At 37.9% G+C, this 19,650-nt stretch overlaps 1 protein-coding gene across 1 annotated transcript; it reads right to left on the reverse strand.

The window, feature by feature from the left end:
* Positions 1-2,757: 2,757 nt before the first annotated feature.
* Positions 2,758-6,383, reverse strand: LOC127127413 (kinetochore protein SPC24 homolog). Its single transcript, XM_051056594.1, has 5 exons — positions 6,013-6,383; positions 3,708-3,850; positions 3,507-3,607; positions 3,231-3,304; positions 2,758-3,110 (listed from the first exon to the last, which is right to left on the reverse strand). Exons 1-5 carry the CDS (start codon positions 6,197-6,199, stop codon positions 3,004-3,006), a joined length of 612 nt encoding a protein of 203 aa, XP_050912551.1. The 5' UTR covers positions 6,200-6,383; the 3' UTR covers positions 2,758-3,003.
* Positions 6,384-19,650: the final 13,267 nt, after the last annotated feature.

Genomic DNA, 19,650 nt, shown 5'->3' on the forward strand with positions numbered 1-19,650 from the left:
TACTCATATGGGAAATCAAACGACCCTAACTGAGTCGTTCAAATCCTGGGGACAGTAATTTCAACTCAACAGAAATCAAAACAACAAAGAAAAACACATAACTCATAATATATTCATCACAGATAGAGATCTTGTGGGTTTTATCCATAATCTCCCAATTAGGATCTCATAGCAACATGTATCAACATTCATAATCATATCATTACAAAAAAGGAAAAATAAGGGAAAACTCATATCATCCCCTAAGACGCTGATAGGAGGGTAAGGAACTCTCATTATTCTGCAAGCCTAAAATCACCCAAGAGTAGAACCTCCCTTCTCCCCCTTACATTAGAATTGCAGTAAGAATGGTTATTCCAACAACTTTTGAGTTTTCTTCTCTAAGACTCTACCCCCCCCCCCCCCCCCCCCCCCTTCCTAGAATTCTCCAAGATCTTTCTGCCTCTTTACAGGTATGCTAGAAAATTCTAAAAATCTAGTTTCTCTCTAACTTTTAGTATTTATATGAGCCTAAATTCACAAATTCATATTTTTTTTACCCAATTAAATCTAAATCTCTCTCGTTCCACCTCATGCTCTCCATTATTCACAAAGATGACTCATTCTCATATTTATTTAATTAAATTATCATTTAGATCAAATAAGTATTTAAATTAAATAAATATTTAACTTAAATAATCATTTAACCATTATTATATATAATTCCTATTATTTTATCTTATTACAAAATATTTAATATGCCTAATTATTTGTAATAATCTCAATAATACAAATTTATTTGTTCTCACATCTCCCCCGGTAATTAATAAATTACCAAAATACTCATACACTCCGCAAACATCAAAATTCAAAAAAAAAAATCAAGCAAACAATTAAATAAAATGCTCAAATAATAAGTTGGGGTGTTACAACACATGTGCTAGAAACATAGATAGATATAAACAGCGTGTTAGAACAAATTCACAAATTTCACAAAATCAACTAATTTTTTGCCCGAGTCTAATATGAAGATATGTCTTCAAAAATAATCCAGACAAAATCCAGAGATTCATCTCCGGACAAACCTGCGATTGTCTCATGGCAGATACGTCATTTCTATCATAACAACCCAAAAATACCTCAACGCATGTTCTTCTATCCTAGCAAAATCACTTACACTACTATCTAATGTACCTAAAATAACTAATGTAGCTTAAACAACAAATTGTAAATAAAAATTAAAAAGGAGATAATTTTTAAAAAAAAACTTATCAAATCAAATTGAATGTATGAGTTATGAGATGCTGGAAAGGATGAGTTAGAACTCCAACAGTAGAAGTTTGCTACAAAGAGAAACATGAATGAGATAGAGAGCTCAAAAGCTTGAGAGGAGAAAGATAATTGTTTTTTGCAGAAAATGGACAAGGAAGTGGAAAAGATAGTCTAGTGCGGGATATGAAACATAAGCGTCCGAAGATGTATCTCCGGACCATCCATTAACTTTTGAATATAAAATGTTTACGGAAATGAATTTCGGACACACTTTTTACGCATACGGAGATGCATCTCTAGATTAATTTTTTATACAAAGAGAGTGTCACTTCAATTTGGTCTAAAAAATAGTTAAAATAGATGTGTTTAAAAATACATCTTCGAATTCTAAAGATAGGCTAGACTTTTCATAGTGGTGTGGGAGCACACATAAGATTGCACTGAAATATTTTTTAATACTAATAAACCGCTGAATATGAACATACATGAATAGGTACCTAAGTTAAGTATCCAAATAAAAAAAATATGGATGTGTAATACTTGAGACTAAATGAAAATTAACTGATTTTTATTGTCTACCATGGTCATTCTTTTGAACATCCTTTGATTGGCCAAGTAATTGTATTCCTTTTTGGAAATTTGTACATCTTTATCTTGTGAAATAGGATTAAAAGTTTGAGATTTTGAATTATTATCAGAATTATTGTTCTTATTTTATATTTGAATCTTGGATCTATATCCTTATTTTATATTTGAATCTTGGATCTATATCCATAAGGTTTTGTTTGGGACTGAGGGGAAGGGAAAACTTCAAAAAGTAATTTTTTTTAAAATATAGAATTTTTTTGAATATTTCAAAAAAAATTGTATAGAATAATAAAATAATATTAACATATTTTTAATTTTTAAAATACTATAATAAAAATTATATTTGAAGAATTTGTCTAAACCGTCCGGAACCCTCAAAATCCTTCCGATACAATTTTTTAATTCCTCCAAATCAAAGGAATTGTGGCTTTTGAATAAAAATAAATTCTCCAAAACTTTCTCCACCTAATTTCTTCTATTCTTTTCATTTGATCCTTTCTTTTTTTTTCAAAATCCTCCCCTTCTTTACTCTAAATTCAGACAATGCATAAAGGAATTTGAGCTTGAAGTGGTAAATTTCCATAGTGTGATTGGTTTTACTGCAACCAAAGATGAGCAAATATTACCCACTAATGTAGCATCCCTAGTTCTCTTAACCTCCTTGTTCATTTATGAAAAACCTGAAGCCTTAATTTTATTGTTTTTTTCTTTTGGAAGTAAAAAATATATATGCACAAGTGTATTAGAAACTATAGATATATAAAATTTAAATTTAATGGATTGGATGATTCATATACACAAGGGTGAAGTACATCATATCATCAAAAGTTTATAAATTCATATCACAAGAATTCAAACTCCAAGCCTTGACAATATTTACTTAGCTAGAATTCAAAACTCTATTGAACAAGCATGGCATTACCATTCAAAACTACAGTCTCTTATATAACAGGTGGAGCCAACTATGAGAAGATTCATAGTACTTAAATTTTCACATGAAATACACACCAACGAAACTTGGTAGTTTACCACTCAATATCAACACTAAGATTTAAATCATCATTCATAAATAAATGAATTGTTGGATTCCTAACATGGCGGCACTCAGAATGAGAAATTACTAATATTGCAAATATCATCCAACAGAGGCATTTTTTACATGCATCAATCACTTATTGTTTTCCAGATGTCGTTGCATACTTCAAGGATCGTCATCTGTGACGTGTCGTATTCAAATTTCTCCACTGCTTTTTTTCCCTTTTCAATAATTACTGTTATTAAGGTTAAGGAACAAGCAATTCTAGTAATTTTCAACGGACTGATGATATCATTTACAGAATACCATAAAAGAAACATAGGGTAATTAAATGGTAAACTCAACAAAAGGATACAGCCTGAAACCTTTGATTGATTATCCGAGTTTGGAACAATACCGGTGACAGAAGCATACATTGAAAGCAGCATCCTGAAACAAAACTGAAGATTACATGTATGTTGTAATTTATATAGGAAATGTTAAAAATCAAGAACTATCTTCAGTTTAAAACAGTTAATTGACTTCACCATTGGAATTGAGAAGGTAGATACGTGATTGAGATATCGAAGCAAAGCAATACATATGTCAGACCAGTTTATAATCACACATTCAATTTTTGCAATGCACATACCCTTCCTTCTGCTTTTCTTGCTCGAGTTTCAGTAACTTCTTTTTCTGCTCTTTGATAGAAATCTGTTGCTGTTCTAGATCATTGAACTCATTGCTAATGGCTGTGTTGATGTAACATAAATGTTAAGATACATCTTTTCAAGAAGATTAGAATCTAAACAGAACATGCAGTTGAAAAACATAAAACAAATCAAGAGACTTATCTAAACTCTTCTTTAAACAAGCGTTCTTTTTCAAGTTCTTCATCCAATTCTCTCTGCAGAAGCTCTAGTTCTGCATCAGCAACAGTCTTGGATCTAGCATCCTCTATTTTCTGCTTGTGGGAATCTATTTTGTTCTGATAACCTGATTCATAAAAGCTTAAGTCAAGTGCAAAATATACAATCAAGAAGACTTACTCATAGTAGATTGCATTAATATGAGCTGCTAGATGAGTTAGAAGGAACTACTTTAGATCAGTGTGATTAACAGCAGATCACGGAAAATAGCATAAAGAAAAAAATATGATATGTGAGATGATAGAGGAAGCCACGTCAGTTGAAATAAATCAATTATAGAAGTAAAAAGTGTGATGTATACAAATAAAAATAAGCTGCATACAGACATGAGTTCTATTTGTTCTGACCCCCATTCTCTAATATAATCATTATTCTCATTGTCAGATAGGAGACATATCTTTCAACTTCTACTTCAGAATCCTCAATAAATTTCTTATAATTCTCATTAGTGTTGGCTTTGCCCACCCTTATAAACAACTTTCCAATTAAGGGCATCATCATAATAAGAAACTTATCGGAGAAACCCTGGAGACTCAAAAGAGATGCCGGTGGACATCTTGAAAGGGAATAGTGGAAGAACTAAAACCACTTGAAAGGTTACAATTTTATTATACATGACTGGAGGGGTTTGCAGCACACAGGTGGTTTGGTTACTCTTCCTTATTACTAAGAAAATTCAAAAATTATCTATTTTCCACTATGTTTGATGTGATCGAAATTGCTAAAGCATTCGCCGTTGTCCTTTTTTTTAAAGGAAAAACTTTTTAATACAAGTCCAAACTGTGTTGATATAACAAACACCAAATGAAAAGTTCAGATTAGAAAGAAAATGGTACAGACTGTACACTGATCCAATATAAAATGCACACCACATTGATATACAACCCAATATCCCTTTACTCTGTTGAAGCTTCTTCCCACTTCCAAGCATTGTTAGACTACAGCATAGTTGCAGCAATCCTTCTAGCGGCCTCATACAATAAAATCTTAATGTTATATTATATGTTCTCCATGTGCAGATCAATACGAATCAAGTTGCTGACATGACAGCATATTGTCCACAAAAGTTCAAATAGTCCACTCTGGCTTAAGATCCGTACACATAGCCACGCCATAATCCGCACCTTCAATTCCTCCATGTTGGCAACAATAAGCTTTCCTCCACAAACCTCTTACATGCTTCACCATCAGCAACCTGTTTTAAACAGGACATAAAACAGGACACCAGTCTGCAATGAAATACACCTTCAATAATGATTCGGTAATTCCATCAGACTACTCCTGCTATTCCACCAAATAACATAGTTCTCACAAAACACAACGCCACCATCTGACTATTGCAAATAACTTTCAAGAAATAGATGTTTTATATCTTCCCCTCCACAACCACTCACACAAACTGTTGCATCCCTCACTATGACCCCTCTCAGTAACAAATCATCCTTTCTAGGAATCTTCTTTAGGAATAGTCTCCAAACAAACACCTAAATCTAGAGGGGTGCATCTTTATGCCATGCTTTCATGTTACTATCACTTGGAGGCTGGAACCTCCATTGTATCATTTCTTACCCCTTTTATAAGCTGATCAACCCTCTCATCTCCAACTCCATTCTCATGTTCCTTCAACAACATTACAAACTTCATTCACCTTAACCTCCTTGTTATTTGCTAATCGCTATGCTATACAATCTCAGAAATCTATTTTTCAAGGTACCATCTCTAAATCATTCGTCCAACCAAAAGAACATATCACTGCCACTTCCCACTACCTTTCTCTTTCTATCTGAACACCAATTATTTTGGAATCCCCATAAGCCCTTCTTTGTTACTTTGATGACCCACTATCAATTAGATTAAATACCGATCTCACGCACTCCATCTTGCTTCCGTATGTAGCCACAAACAGTTTTCCTCACACTTGTTGTCTCTCTACTGAGTCTCCACACCATTTTTCAAGAAGTGCTAAATTAAAAGCTCTCAAAACTTTTTATCCCCAAACCCACTCTAACTCAATGAATCTTTCTACTTATTGCAGAAATGGGATAATGTTACAGTTTTCATAGCAAATTCATCAAGATTGGAAATCAGTGACACAAGAATTGTAAAAAACATGAAAACTTTAGCCCTCATTTTTTCTTACTATCATTCTTTGTGAATTTCAACTATTAATATTCAAAAAACAAGCACAAATCCAAACTGAAAATTGAAAAGGGAAGAAGAGTAGACGACCTTGGAAAGAGGAGGCAGTCTCGTTGAGATCGGAATCGCAGGTTGAAGAAATGGGGAATGTGCGTTGGAGACATTCGGAGAAGACGTTGAGATCACGATCGTTAGGGTCCTCCAAAACCCTAACGACGTCTTTGCTTAAGGAAATTAGTTGATTGGGGTCCATGTTTTCTGGGAAATTAGGAGCCATCAGCAACCCTAACGAAGCCCCGCCTTTTGCTTTTTTGAAAAAAAGTTCCGCTCATTCATGATGTTCACTTGTTTTCCTCATAAGGTGAAAATTTTGAATATTGTAAAATTGAATGTTTAGAAATTATGATTAGAAAAGTGACATGTGTAAAGAAATTACTTTTAAAAATTGGGAGTGTGTGCATATTAGGATGAGTAATGCTAATTTTTTCTCTATTAGATTGATTAATTTCGTGAAGGGTCACTTATAACATTAAATAGTTTTAACTCCCTATAACTTGCATTGGATTTTTCTTTTTAAAATAATCATTTTTTTTATTTTTTTTTAAAATAATCAATTATTCAAAAAAAACTACCAAAATAACTAAGTTTGATAGAGGATGCGCCAAATGAAATAGCGCATCCCCAATGCTTAAAGAGGAGGCGTCAATAGCATTGACGCATGCATTTGACTCCTCATGAGGAGGCGCCAATGCTAGTGGTGCCTACATTGAGCCTCATGAGGAGGCGCCAATATTGGCGCATGCATTTGATTCCTCATGAGGAGGCGCCAATGCTAGTGGCGCCTACATTGAGCCTCATGAGGAGGCGTCAATGCTAGTGGCGCCTAGGTGCACGTGGTTGGTGTATGCGTCAATTCATCTGACGCATACACCCCCTCCTATTTTTATTTTTTTTTTAATTTTTAAAATTTTTCTAATTATTAATATTTAATTTTTATTATTTAATAATTAAGAAATAGTAATGAAAAAATAAATTCATTGAAGATTAATAATTGGTTACATTGGACTGACAATAAACTAATGACCAACCCGATTATAACGTCCCCCGGTTCCATATCCTGGTGCGTTAGTTTGTCTCTGAGGTCTCCCACGATTTTCTTGAAGTGTTTGTGGTCTTTGGGTGCTGACCTGATCGAGCGATGGCTGGTTGGAAGGTCCGGCGGAAGTTCCAGCGGTATTTGACAGATGTGTCATCATTTGCTCTCAATATCTGGAGGGGCTCTGGCTAACGACGCTTCCGTAATGGAGTTCGGTGCCCATGTCATCGTAGTTAGGGCGTTGGGGTTGGGTGAATTAGGGACGGTATAGTTGCCCAAATTGGACCATTGAGTCATTTTGGAAACGAAACAATGGTTCCTGGGGCGTACTATATTTAAATAATGGTTGGGTGTTCATTGGTGGGGGGCTACGATGAAGTGACCCATATGAATTATCTGGGCTGTAGATGGTTATGGTTGCGGGGTTTGGTTCTTGGTTTTGTGTTTGGGTGGGTGGTATGAACGGGGTGCGACGTTGGATGGTTGGTTGTTGGGTGGTTGGCATGAATGGGTTGCGATGTTGGGTGTTTGGTTGTTGTGCGTATGTGGTCAGTTGATGTTGTGTGGTTGGTTGTTGGGTTTGGGTGGGTTCACATTGGTGTTGGGTGGTGAATTATTGTGGGGCATACAATGATGAAGCAAGTTGGCGTGGATTCATCAAATATCGCGGCTCAGATACAAATTGTTGAGTTGTTACCGACCTAAACCATGCCATGTATTGTTGAGTGGGTCTTGCACCTTGGATGACTGGTTCGTTCAAGATGTGTTGTCGTCGATTCCTCCATTGACGACACATGTCTTTTGCAAAGTCTCTCCAGTCAGAATAATCCCAATGTGCATCAACCCTTTTTTTATGCCAATTCCCCAAACACGTGGAAGATTTTGGAATCTATTGTCTCATTCCGAACTGCAGTTTGACCCGGTCACTCTGGTGCATTTCCACCGTAATGAATCGGATAATCGATGTCTTTGTTGTCTAAACTGCAGCATCATCATGGTTCACATCATGATCCAGACCCAGATATGGCCTCCAAATAAACTGTAAAATAATACGAAACAGTTAGATGGAAAATAATTTGAGAAGTATTTTTAAATTAAAATATAGTTGGGTAGGATTATTACATCGTCATGTCCAATGTGGTCCAATAGATTTCGATAGACTACAATAGCATGTTTCGGACACCTGTTGTAGTTCATTCCCCCTACTGACCATCTAAGATAAAAAAGAAGTGAAAAATATTATTTACTGTTAATTATAATAATAAATATAATTAACTAAATGGTGAATGGTAAAGTGTTAGACTTACTTGGTTGCAAACGGAAACACGAATGGGCGCTCATTTATCGGGGCGAGCGACGACATTCTTGACCACCCCCAAGCTTGAAGCAAATACACATATGAAAAAAAGTACAGGTATTCTTTTTTGCAGTTCTACACATTGCATTATATAGATGGGCCAACACAGTTGAACCCCAACTATAAGTGTTTACCTTATTAGTGTTGCGTAATAAAGGTAAACACATTATATTTACAGAATTACCTGTACTTTCTGGAAACAAAAAATTACCAAATAAAATCATAATATAACACCGAGCTTTTATTATTTTCTCATACTCGGTTGAATCGCCGGACAATACTATACTGGCATAATATTGTTTTAGGTATTTTAAATTTATACCTTGCCCCCTTGCTTGACCGGATGTGTCTCCCTCAGTTTCGTCGTCTAACAAAAGGGCATCCAATAATTCATTGCAGATATTGTTGTCTTGGTTAACTCGACCATTCACTGCCTTTCCGTCTATACGAAGACCCAAAAACATGTACATGTCCTCAAGTGTGACGGTACACCACCAATCGGAAGGTGAAATGTGTGGGTCTCGGGTCTCCACCTCTCCAATAAAGCCAGAATGAACTTGTAGTCCACCGAGTACGAAACAATGTTTAGTAGATTTCAAAAATCCACATCCTCTAATATATGGTTCTATTAAAGTATCGTGGGGTACATATTCAAGTACACGACATCTAAACCGCTTTGGATCCTAATAAAAAAAAGGTAAGAAAATACCATTAGAAGAAGAAATACATACTGAATAAACAAACATCTATAAGAAGTAAGAAAAACATAGAAAGTAAAAAGAGAGAGATAACAAAGGTATAAGACTAAAAACATAAAAAGTAAAAAGAGAGAGATAACATACAAATGCCGAGATATTCTCGAGTGTGCCTCCGTGTTCGTCGCCCATAGTCAACAAAGACATGATTTGATTTTGCAAAGCTTGAGTGTGGTAGATGAAAGAAGTGTGGTAGAAGAATATAATTGAGTATTTATGAAGATGATTTGATATTGTTGATATGAGAGGCTACTTATAGATGAATGAGTGAGTAGGTTTGCAACCTTGCTTGAATGTGATTGGTTGCATGGAATGGCAAAAGGAGACAAGGAAATGACAAACTTCAGAAAGCATGTGAGAGAAAGCATGTGAGGAATCTCTTCTAGGCACGTGTGAAGAAACCACATGCAAGGGAAGAGGCGCCCTTCCTCTTGGCGCCTTAGTGTAGGGAAATGGGAAAGGGCATTCTTCCTAGTGGCGTCTAAGACCATTTTTTGTGAAGAGGCGCCCAACCCTTTGGCGTCCCAATTACTTTATGGCGCCTAGGTGGGAATCTTAGGGCTCGGGGTTCAGAGATTCTTTGATTCCCTGGCGCATGTGTGTTCTTGTCACTCTTTTCTCTGCATGGTTGATTCTTTCTACTGCATGCATGGTCAAGTCTGTACAGACAATGACCAAGTTATCAATGCAACGACCAAGTTAGCAATGACCAAAATATTTATGTTGTACAGATGAACAATGTAACACCCTTCTACCCCAAACGACATAATTAAATAGATTATCAGAGTACAACATGTAGAAGAGTTTACATTTCTTACAACATAACACTTTTATCATATCACAACATAAAACATATTATTTATTAAAATAAAAACTTCGCAGCGGACAACAACACAATTATAATCTTTCAACATATAACAATTCATAATAATGTTTCATTATCGTCTCAGCAAACATCTCAACATGATAGTCATCATAAACAACGTAATAATAATCAATTCTCTATCGAATCCCATAACCCCGGTGTCACATGACCAGAGCATTTGACTCGACTCTGTAGAATAACTCTACACTTATTCTTCAAACCTCAACAATAGCTACTCCTCTTTATCTGCACATTGCTCATCATAGATGAACATAAACACATGCAGAAGGGGTGAGAATTACATTATTAAATAATAATATAACGACAGAAATATAAACATAATATAATTCCCCTATGCCAACACAGCTCATCATAATCATCATAATCAACATACTCATGAACATCAGCAAAACAACATATCAAATGCAATGCACACACCCATGCATGACTCAACACGACTCGGTATACCCATTTTGTGACCACTACAGGATCACCACTCCCAGATTCACCACCATAGAATCTGAGTTCCCCGCAAGGAACCAAGCCTCTCAACAAGCCCGGAGTCAACATCATCATTGGAACTCAGTCCGTTCATCACTAGGCATCGGCCTTTCATAAATGCATGCACACCAAACATGCATCATCATCAACATAGCAACAACAGCATCATATAGTCATGTTATCATCATCATTAATAGCATGACATACAACTCAACAAAACAACAACAACATTACAACAATATCATATCGTTACATAACACATTTATAACTAAACACGAAAATTCAACATCTCATCATCATAAACACCTCATACACCATCATATAATCACTATTAATTGTTATAATACAATTACAGCGACTTACTAAGAGTCTCGCAACTCAACGCACTCAAAAACTCACCAACATCAACTTCTGCACAGCACAGTTCGCGCCGCGCAGCAGGGTTCGCGCCGCGAACGGTGCGTTACAGAACTCCTCTGGATTCTGCCCAGTTCGCGCCGCGAACTGGGCTTCGCGCCGCGAATCGCGCGCGAACAGAAGCCCTCTGCTACAGAACCCAACGCAGCTTTGCTTCTCTACTCGCTATAATTCATACCCCACGGCTAACAACCCAATATCAACATTTAACAGTCATATATACACAACATACTTCGATTATAATGCCTATAACTCAACCAGACTCACAGATCGGAGAATTTCCATCAAAACCCCAACTTTCCCAATCTCCCTAAAATCCCCAAATTCATCAACAATCCAACATATATCATGAATTTGCTCGCATATTATCATTTAATAAGGTTCAGACCCCTTACCTCTTTGGATTGAAGGAAGCTCTGAGCAATCTTTGGCCTTTTCCTCTTCCTTCTCTTTCTCTTCAGCGGTTCCTCTCTTTCTCTGACTCTGAGGCAAAATACGTGACAAAACTTCTGAGTTCTCACTTTGGCCTCTTATATCCAATTCCACTTTTACCCTTCCACTCTTCATATTCCATTTATTTTATTTATTTAATTAATATTAAAATAAATAACATCAATAATAATATTTCCCAATATTATTTAATAATTCCTTTTTCCTTCCAATAATCTTATTAAAATAATATTTAAATTAATCCAAAATATTCGGGGTGTTACAACTCTCCCCCACTTTAGAAGTTTTCGTCCTCGAAAACATACCTCAAGCAAATAGAGCCGGATACGACTCCTTCATCTGATCTTCACGCTCCCAAGTCAAGCTCTCACCAGCTGGACCTTCCCAAACAACTTTCACTAGAGCAATCTTCTTACCTCTCAGGGTCTTCTCTTCTCGGTCATCTATCCGAATTGGCAACACCTCAACGGTCAAATTATCTCTCACCTGGATATCATCCAACTGAACAACATGCGAAGGATCCGCAATATATTTTCTCAACTGAGATACATGAAACACATCATGCAGATTAGAAAGCGACGGCGGTAAAGCTATCCGATACGCCACTTCCCCAACCCTCTTCAAAATCTGATACGGACCCACGAACCTCGGAGTAAGCTTTCTAGACTTTAAAGCTCTACCCACACCTGTCGTCGGAGTAACTCTCAAGAACACATGATCTCCCTCTTGGAACTCAAGTGCCTTTCTCCTCTTATCATGATAACTCTTCTGACGACTCTGAGAAATCTTCATCTTCTCCTGAATCATCTTAACCCTTTCAGTCGTCTGTTGCACAATCTCAGGTCCGAGTACAACACTCTCACCTGACTCATACCAACACAATGGAGTTCTACACCTCCTACCATACAATGCTTCATATGGAGCCATACCGATACTAGCATGAAAACTATTATTATAAGTAAACTCCACCAACGGCAAATAACTATCCCAAGAACCACTCTGCTCCAACACACAAGCTCTCAACAAATCCTCCAAGGATTGGATAGTTCTTTCAGTCTGACCGTCAGTCTGAGGATGATAAGCTGAACTCAACCTCAACTTAGTCCCCAACGCTTTCTGCAAACTTTCCCAAAATCTAGAAGTAAATCTGGGATCTCTATCAGACACAATACTGGATGGAATACCATGCAGCCTCACTATCTCCTCAATATACAACTCTGCCAACTTCTCTAAAGAGTGATTAATCTTCATCGGCAAGAAATGCGCCGACTTAGTCAATCGATCCACAATCACCCAATTAGAATCATTACCTTTCACCGTCCTCGGCAGTCCCGTCACAAAATCCATGGAAATGCTATCCCACTTCCATTCAGGAATCTTCAAAGGTTGCATCATACCTGTCGGTTTCTGATGTTCAATCTTTGACTTCTGACAAGTCAAACAGGCATACACAAACTTAGCAACATCTCTTTTCATACCAGCCCACCAAAACAATTTCTTCAAATCTTGATACATTTTAGTTGCACCTGGATGGATACTCAATCCACTCCTATGGCCCTCTTCAAGAATACTCTTTTTCAATTCCGACACCTCAGGAACACAAACTCTACCTTTAAATCGTAGGATGCCATTCTCATCAATCTCAAAATTACCACCATTACCCTGGTTAACCATAGTAATATGATCAACTAGAGCGACATCAACTTGCTGACCATTCCGAATATCTTCAAAAATTCCACTAGTCAACTTCAGCATACCCAACTTTACGCTATCAGCGGAAACTTCACAACCCAAACTCATATCACGGAACTGTTCAATTAACTCAAGCTCCCGAACCATCATCATAGACATATGTAGAGACTTTCTACTCAGTGCATCTGCAACTACATTAGCCTTACCGGGATGATAACTCAATTCAAAGTCAAAATCCTTCAGTAATTCTAACCACCTTCTCTGCCTCATATTTAACTCTTTCTGATCAAACAGATACTTCAGACTCTTGTGATCACTGAACACTTCGAATCTGGAACCAAACAGATAATGCCTCCACATTTTCAACACAAATACAACAGCTGCAAGTTCTAGGTCATGCGTAGGATAATTCCTCTCATGAACTTTCAACTGTCTAGAAGCATAAGCTACAACTTTACCATTCTGCATCAAAACACCACCAAGACCCATCAAAGAAGCATCACAATAAACAACGAAGGACTCACCAGGATTAGGCAAGATCAACACTGGAGCACTGGTCAACCGCCTCTTCAACTCAACAAAACTCGCTTCACAAGCTGCATCCCACACATACACTTGACCCTTCTTAGTCAACTGCGTCAACGGCAATGCCAACTTAGAGAAGCCCTCAATAAATCTGCGATAATAACCAGCTAACCCCAGAAAACTACGTATCTCAGTAGCAGACTTCGGAGTCTCCCACTGTGATACAGCATCAACTTTAGCAGGATCAACAGAAATCCCACCACCCGAAATCACATGGCCAAGGAAACTCACTTCCTTCAACCAGAACTCACATTTAGATAACTTTGCATATAATTTCTTTTCTCTTAACACCTGCAGAACAATTCTCAGATGTCCTGCATGCTCTTCTTCCGTCTTAGAATATATCAATATATCATCTATGAACACCACAACAAAATTATCAAGGTACGGATGAAATATACGATTCATATATTCCATAAACACACCTGGAGCATTAGACACACCGAACGGCATCACAGTGTATTCATAATGACCATACCTCGTACGGAAAGCAGTCTTCGCAATATCCCCTGACTTCACTCGGATCTGATGATAACCCGACCGCAAATCAATCTTACTGAAAACATGAGCTCCAACCAACTGGTCCATCAAATCATCAATCCTCGGCAATGGATACCGATTCTTGATAGTCACCTTATTCAACTGCCGATAATCGACACACAACCTCATCGTACCTTCTTTCTTCTTCACTAACAATACTGGTGCACCCCAAGGAGAAACACTTGGACGCACAAACTTCTTCTCCAGCAATTCCTCAAGTTGCTTCTTCAGTTCAACTAATTCAGTTGCCGACATTCTATAAGGAGACATCGACACTGGACTCGTACCTGGTACTAAGTCAATGGCAAATTCGACTTCACGTTCTGGAGGTAAATCACTTACATCCTCCGGAAACACATCCTGAAATTCACAGACAACAGGCAAATCTACACTCACTACTTTCTTATCCGCTTGCAGAGACGCAAATAAAGCGAATACCTGAGCTTCATCTTTCACAAAATCCCCCACCTGCCTAGCAGATAGAAATCTTGCCTCATCATTCTCACCAACTTCAGAAAACCGCACCGTCTTCCTATAGCAGTTGATAAACACGCCATAGAATTCTAGCCAATTCATTCCCAGAATAATGTCAATTTGGTGCAAGGGTAAGCACACCAAATCAACCACGAACTCTCTCTCAAAGATCGTCAAATGACAACCTCGACAGACAACAGAAGTCTTCACAGAACCATTAGCAGGAGTATCTATCACCATACTTCCGCCTAGGGACGACATAATCACACCAATCCTGGTCGCACACTCATACGAAATGAACGAATGAGTAGCACCAGTGTCAACAATAGCAAGCAATTCAACATTATTAATCAAGCAAGTACCTTTAATCAGATTATCTTCTTTAGGAGTTTCAGCCCCACTCAGAGCAAACACCCTACCAGTAGTATGAGCTGCAGTAGCCGCCTTCTTCGGTTTCGAGCACTGCGAACTGATATGGCCTTTCTCGCCACAATTAAAACACGTCGGACCAGCATCCTTACATTCAGTAACTCTATGACCAGCCTGACCGCATCGGAAACATCTCAGCACTCTCTTGGTACAGCTATCAGCACGGTGGCCTGGCTCGCCACACTTGAAACATTTACCAGCTATGGAAGATCCTCCCCCACTTGGCTTCTTCTCATCTACCACTTTCTGCTTACCTTTACCATTCGGAGATGCATAAGGACTACCACGATCCTTATTCTTCTTCTCACTAAGACTCTTGTAATGAGCAGTCCTAGCCTTGCTATCTTCATCAAATATCCTGCACTTATTAACCAGTGTAGGAAACCTACGAATCTCCTGGTAACCAATGCCTTGTTTGATCTCGGGACGCAACCCGTTCTCAAACTTGACACACTTGGATCCCTCAGCACCAGCATCATTATAATGAGGACAATACTGCACCAGCTCCTCAAACTTCGAAGCGTAATCAGCAACAGACATGTTACCCTGTTTCAGTTCTAGAAATTCCATCTCCTTCTTACATCGCACATCAGCAGGAAAATATTTCTCCAGAAAGACCGTCTTGAACCTTTCCCAAGTCATCTCAGCACCTGGTACTGAAATTCTCTGGCGAGTGTTATCCCACCAGTTTTCAGCCTCTTCAGATAACATATGCGTACCAAACTGCACTTTCTGTGCTTCAGTACACGTCATCACCCGGAAGATCTTCTCAATTTCCCTCAGCCAAATCTGAGCACCATCTGGATCATAGCGCCCTTTGAATGTAGGAGGGTTATTCTTCAGAAACCTTCCCAAATTCTTAAACTCGTCGACCGGCGGATTCTGCTGCGCCTGCATAGCCTGCGCTATAGCAGCCAAAGCCTCAGCAATCGCACAGTCATTTTCTCCAGCCATACTCTTCACAACACAACCACAACCGTTAAATATCGACAGTGTCATTTACACTAATCGACCAACAGGGAAAACATCACATTATGACTCGACTGGACTGACCATGCTCTGATACCACTAATGTAACACCCTTCTACCCCAAACGACATAATTAAATAGATTATCAGAGTACAACATGTAGAAGAGTTTACATTTCTTACAACATAACACTTTTATCATATCACAACATAAAACATATTATTTATTAAAATAAAAACTTCGCAGCGGACAACAACACAATTATAATCTTTCAACATATAACAATTCATAATAATGTTTCATTATCGTCTCAGCAAACATCTCAACATGATAGTCATCATAAACAACGTAATAATAATCAATTCTCTATCGAATCCCATAACCCCGGTGTCACATGACCAGAGCATTTGACTCGACTCTGTAGAATAACTCTACACTTATTCTTCAAACCTCAACAATAGCTACTCCTCTTTATCTGCACATTGCTCATCATAGATGAACATAAACACATGCAGAAGGGGTGAGAATTACATTATTAAATAATAATATAACGACAGAAATATAAACATAATATAATTCCCCTATGCCAACACAGCTCATCATAATCATCATAATCAACATACTCATGAACATCAGCAAAACAACATATCAAATGCAATGCACACACCCATGCATGACTCAACACGACTCGGTATACCCATTTTGTGACCACTACAGGATCACCACTCCCAGATTCACCACCATAGAATCTGAGTTCCCCGCAAGGAACCAAGCCTCTCAACAAGCCCGGAGTCAACATCATCATTGGAACTCAGTCCGTTCATCACTAGGCATCGGCCTTTCATAAATGCATGCACACCAAACATGCATCATCATCAACATAGCAACAACAGCATCATATAGTCATGTTATCATCATCATTAATAGCATGACATACAACTCAACAAAACAACAACAACATTACAACAATATCATATCGTTACATAACACATTTATAACTAAACACGAAAATTCAACATCTCATCATCATAAACACCTCATACACCATCATATAATCACTATTAATTGTTATAATACAATTACAGCGACTTACTAAGAGTCTCGCAACTCAACGCACTCAAAAACTCACCAACATCAACTTCTGCACAGCACAGTTCGCGCCGCGCAGCAGGGTTCGCGCCGCGAACGGTGCGTTACAGAACTCCTCTGGATTCTGCCCAGTTCGCGCCGCGAACTGGGCTTCGCGCCGCGAATCGCGCGCGAACAGAAGCCCTCTGCTACAGAACCCAACGCAGCTTTGCTTCTCTACTCGCTATAATTCATACCCCACGGCTAACAACCCAATATCAACATTTAACAGTCATATATACACAACATACTTCGATTATAATGCCTATAACTCAACCAGACTCACAGATCGGAGAATTTCCATCAAAACCCCAACTTTCCCAATCTCCCTAAAATCCCCAAATTCATCAACAATCCAACATATATCATGAATTTGCTCGCATATTATCATTTAATAAGGTTCAGACCCCTTACCTCTTTGGATTGAAGGAAGCTCTGAGCAATCTTTGGCCTTTTCCTCTTCCTTCTCTTTCTCTTCAGCGGTTCCTCTCTTTCTCTGACTCTGAGGCAAAATACGTGACAAAACTTCTGAGTTCTCACTTTGGCCTCTTATATCCAATTCCACTTTTACCCTTCCACTCTTCATATTCCATTTATTTTATTTATTTAATTAATATTAAAATAAATAACATCAATAATAATATTTCCCAATATTATTTAATAATTCATTTTTCCTTCCAATAATCTTATTAAAATAATATTTAAATTAATCCAAAATATTCGGGGTGTTACAAACAACTTAGCAATGCATTCATTTCCATTCAAGCTAACTATATATTTAATATTTCAACAAAATATCTTCCACACAACATTACATGATCAGTGCCCATGTCGAATGTGAAATATTTGATCATCAGTTGTTCGGTTTTTGTTTTCGAAACACAGAGGTAACTCGGTTTACAATAAATCGACGATCAAATTTTTCACATATGAAACAAAGAATAGAAAAGAAATTACAGTGCAGTAATGTGGGTCAAATCATCTATAAAAATCCGGTTTGGTTTGCAGAAAACCAGGTAAAATTTTATCAGAAGAAGATTTGAGATGATGATGATGTTCAACATATGTTTGTCAGTCACGAACAATCTGGTTACAACGATATAGAGTTGTATATAGTACCACATCAACAACAGGTGTCTCAGTACATTGATCAGTCACAAGTGTTTTGTGAGACTGATGACGAACAAGCTGAGGTGAATGTTCCAGACGACGAAGAAGAAGAAGCTGAGATCATGGTTGATTCGATGGTTAACGCTGAAGAGGAAGAGGAGCCAATACCAGCAAGTCATGTATACTGCCCACCCCAACACATGACAAGGTTAAATTTGGGTTCAGATGAACCTTTGGCAGATGTATGATACAATCCTTACGTGCAAATGCAAGGATCTTTGAAACAAGGAGACACATTTCGCACAAAAGAGGAATGTGTAAAAGCCATTAAGAAATTCCACATGCAACTATCAGTTGATTTCAGAGTTGACAGAACTGACGCATCGAGGTATAAAGTTTATTGTCCGAATAAGCACTGCCTTTTTAGGTTGTCAGCTTCGTACCGGAAGAGGAGCGAGTCTTGGGAGATTGGATCAATGGGTCCAGATCACACATGCATGCTGACAAACCCAATGCATGATCATCGTAAATTAAGCTCTTAGCTAATATGCGATGAAATATTATCTATCATTGGCGACAATCCGTCGTTAAAGGTGAGTACAATAATCTCGCATATTAGGGCAGAGTACGAGTACACTCCATCATATAGGAAGGCATGGATAGCTAGAACAAAAGTTATTGAAAAAGTGTTTGGCAATTGAGAGGAGTCTTACAAACAACTTCCAAAATACCTGTTGGCTCTAAAACAATATGCTCCCGGGACAATTGTCAAGATGGAAACATTACCCGCCTATACACCAGATGGTACGTGTGTTGTTGGAAATAGAATATTTCACCGTCTATTCTGGGCGTATCAACCATGTATCATAGGTTTTTCTTTTTGTAAACCAATTATACATATTGATGGTACATGGTTGTACGGAAAATACAAAGGAACGTTACTGATGGCAGTGGCACAAGATGGGAACAACAATATTTTTCCAATCACCTTTGCCCTAGTTAAAGGGGAGACTGCTGAGGGATGGAGTTTTTTCCTAAGAAATCTCCGATTGCATGTTGCACCTCAGCCTAACTTGTGTTTGATCTCCGACAGACACCACTAAATCATCAGTGCATATAATAACATTGACAACAACTGGCAAAATCCTCTTTCGATGCATGTGTTATGTATTAGACATATTGCTCATAATTTCACGCGGGAAATTAAAGATAAGACGTTGCGGAAGAAGGTTGTCAATGCAGGTTACGCATTATCAGAACCTTCTTTCAAACATTACCACGAGGAAATAAGATTATCAAACGAAGATGCGGTACGGTGGATCGATAGTATTCCGTTGGAGAAGTGGACTAGGGCATACGA

Source organism: Lathyrus oleraceus, chromosome 3 (genome assembly GCF_024323335.1).
Source record: "Lathyrus oleraceus cultivar Zhongwan6 chromosome 3, CAAS_Psat_ZW6_1.0, whole genome shotgun sequence".
Taxonomy (NCBI): domain Eukaryota; kingdom Viridiplantae; phylum Streptophyta; class Magnoliopsida; order Fabales; family Fabaceae; genus Lathyrus; species Lathyrus oleraceus.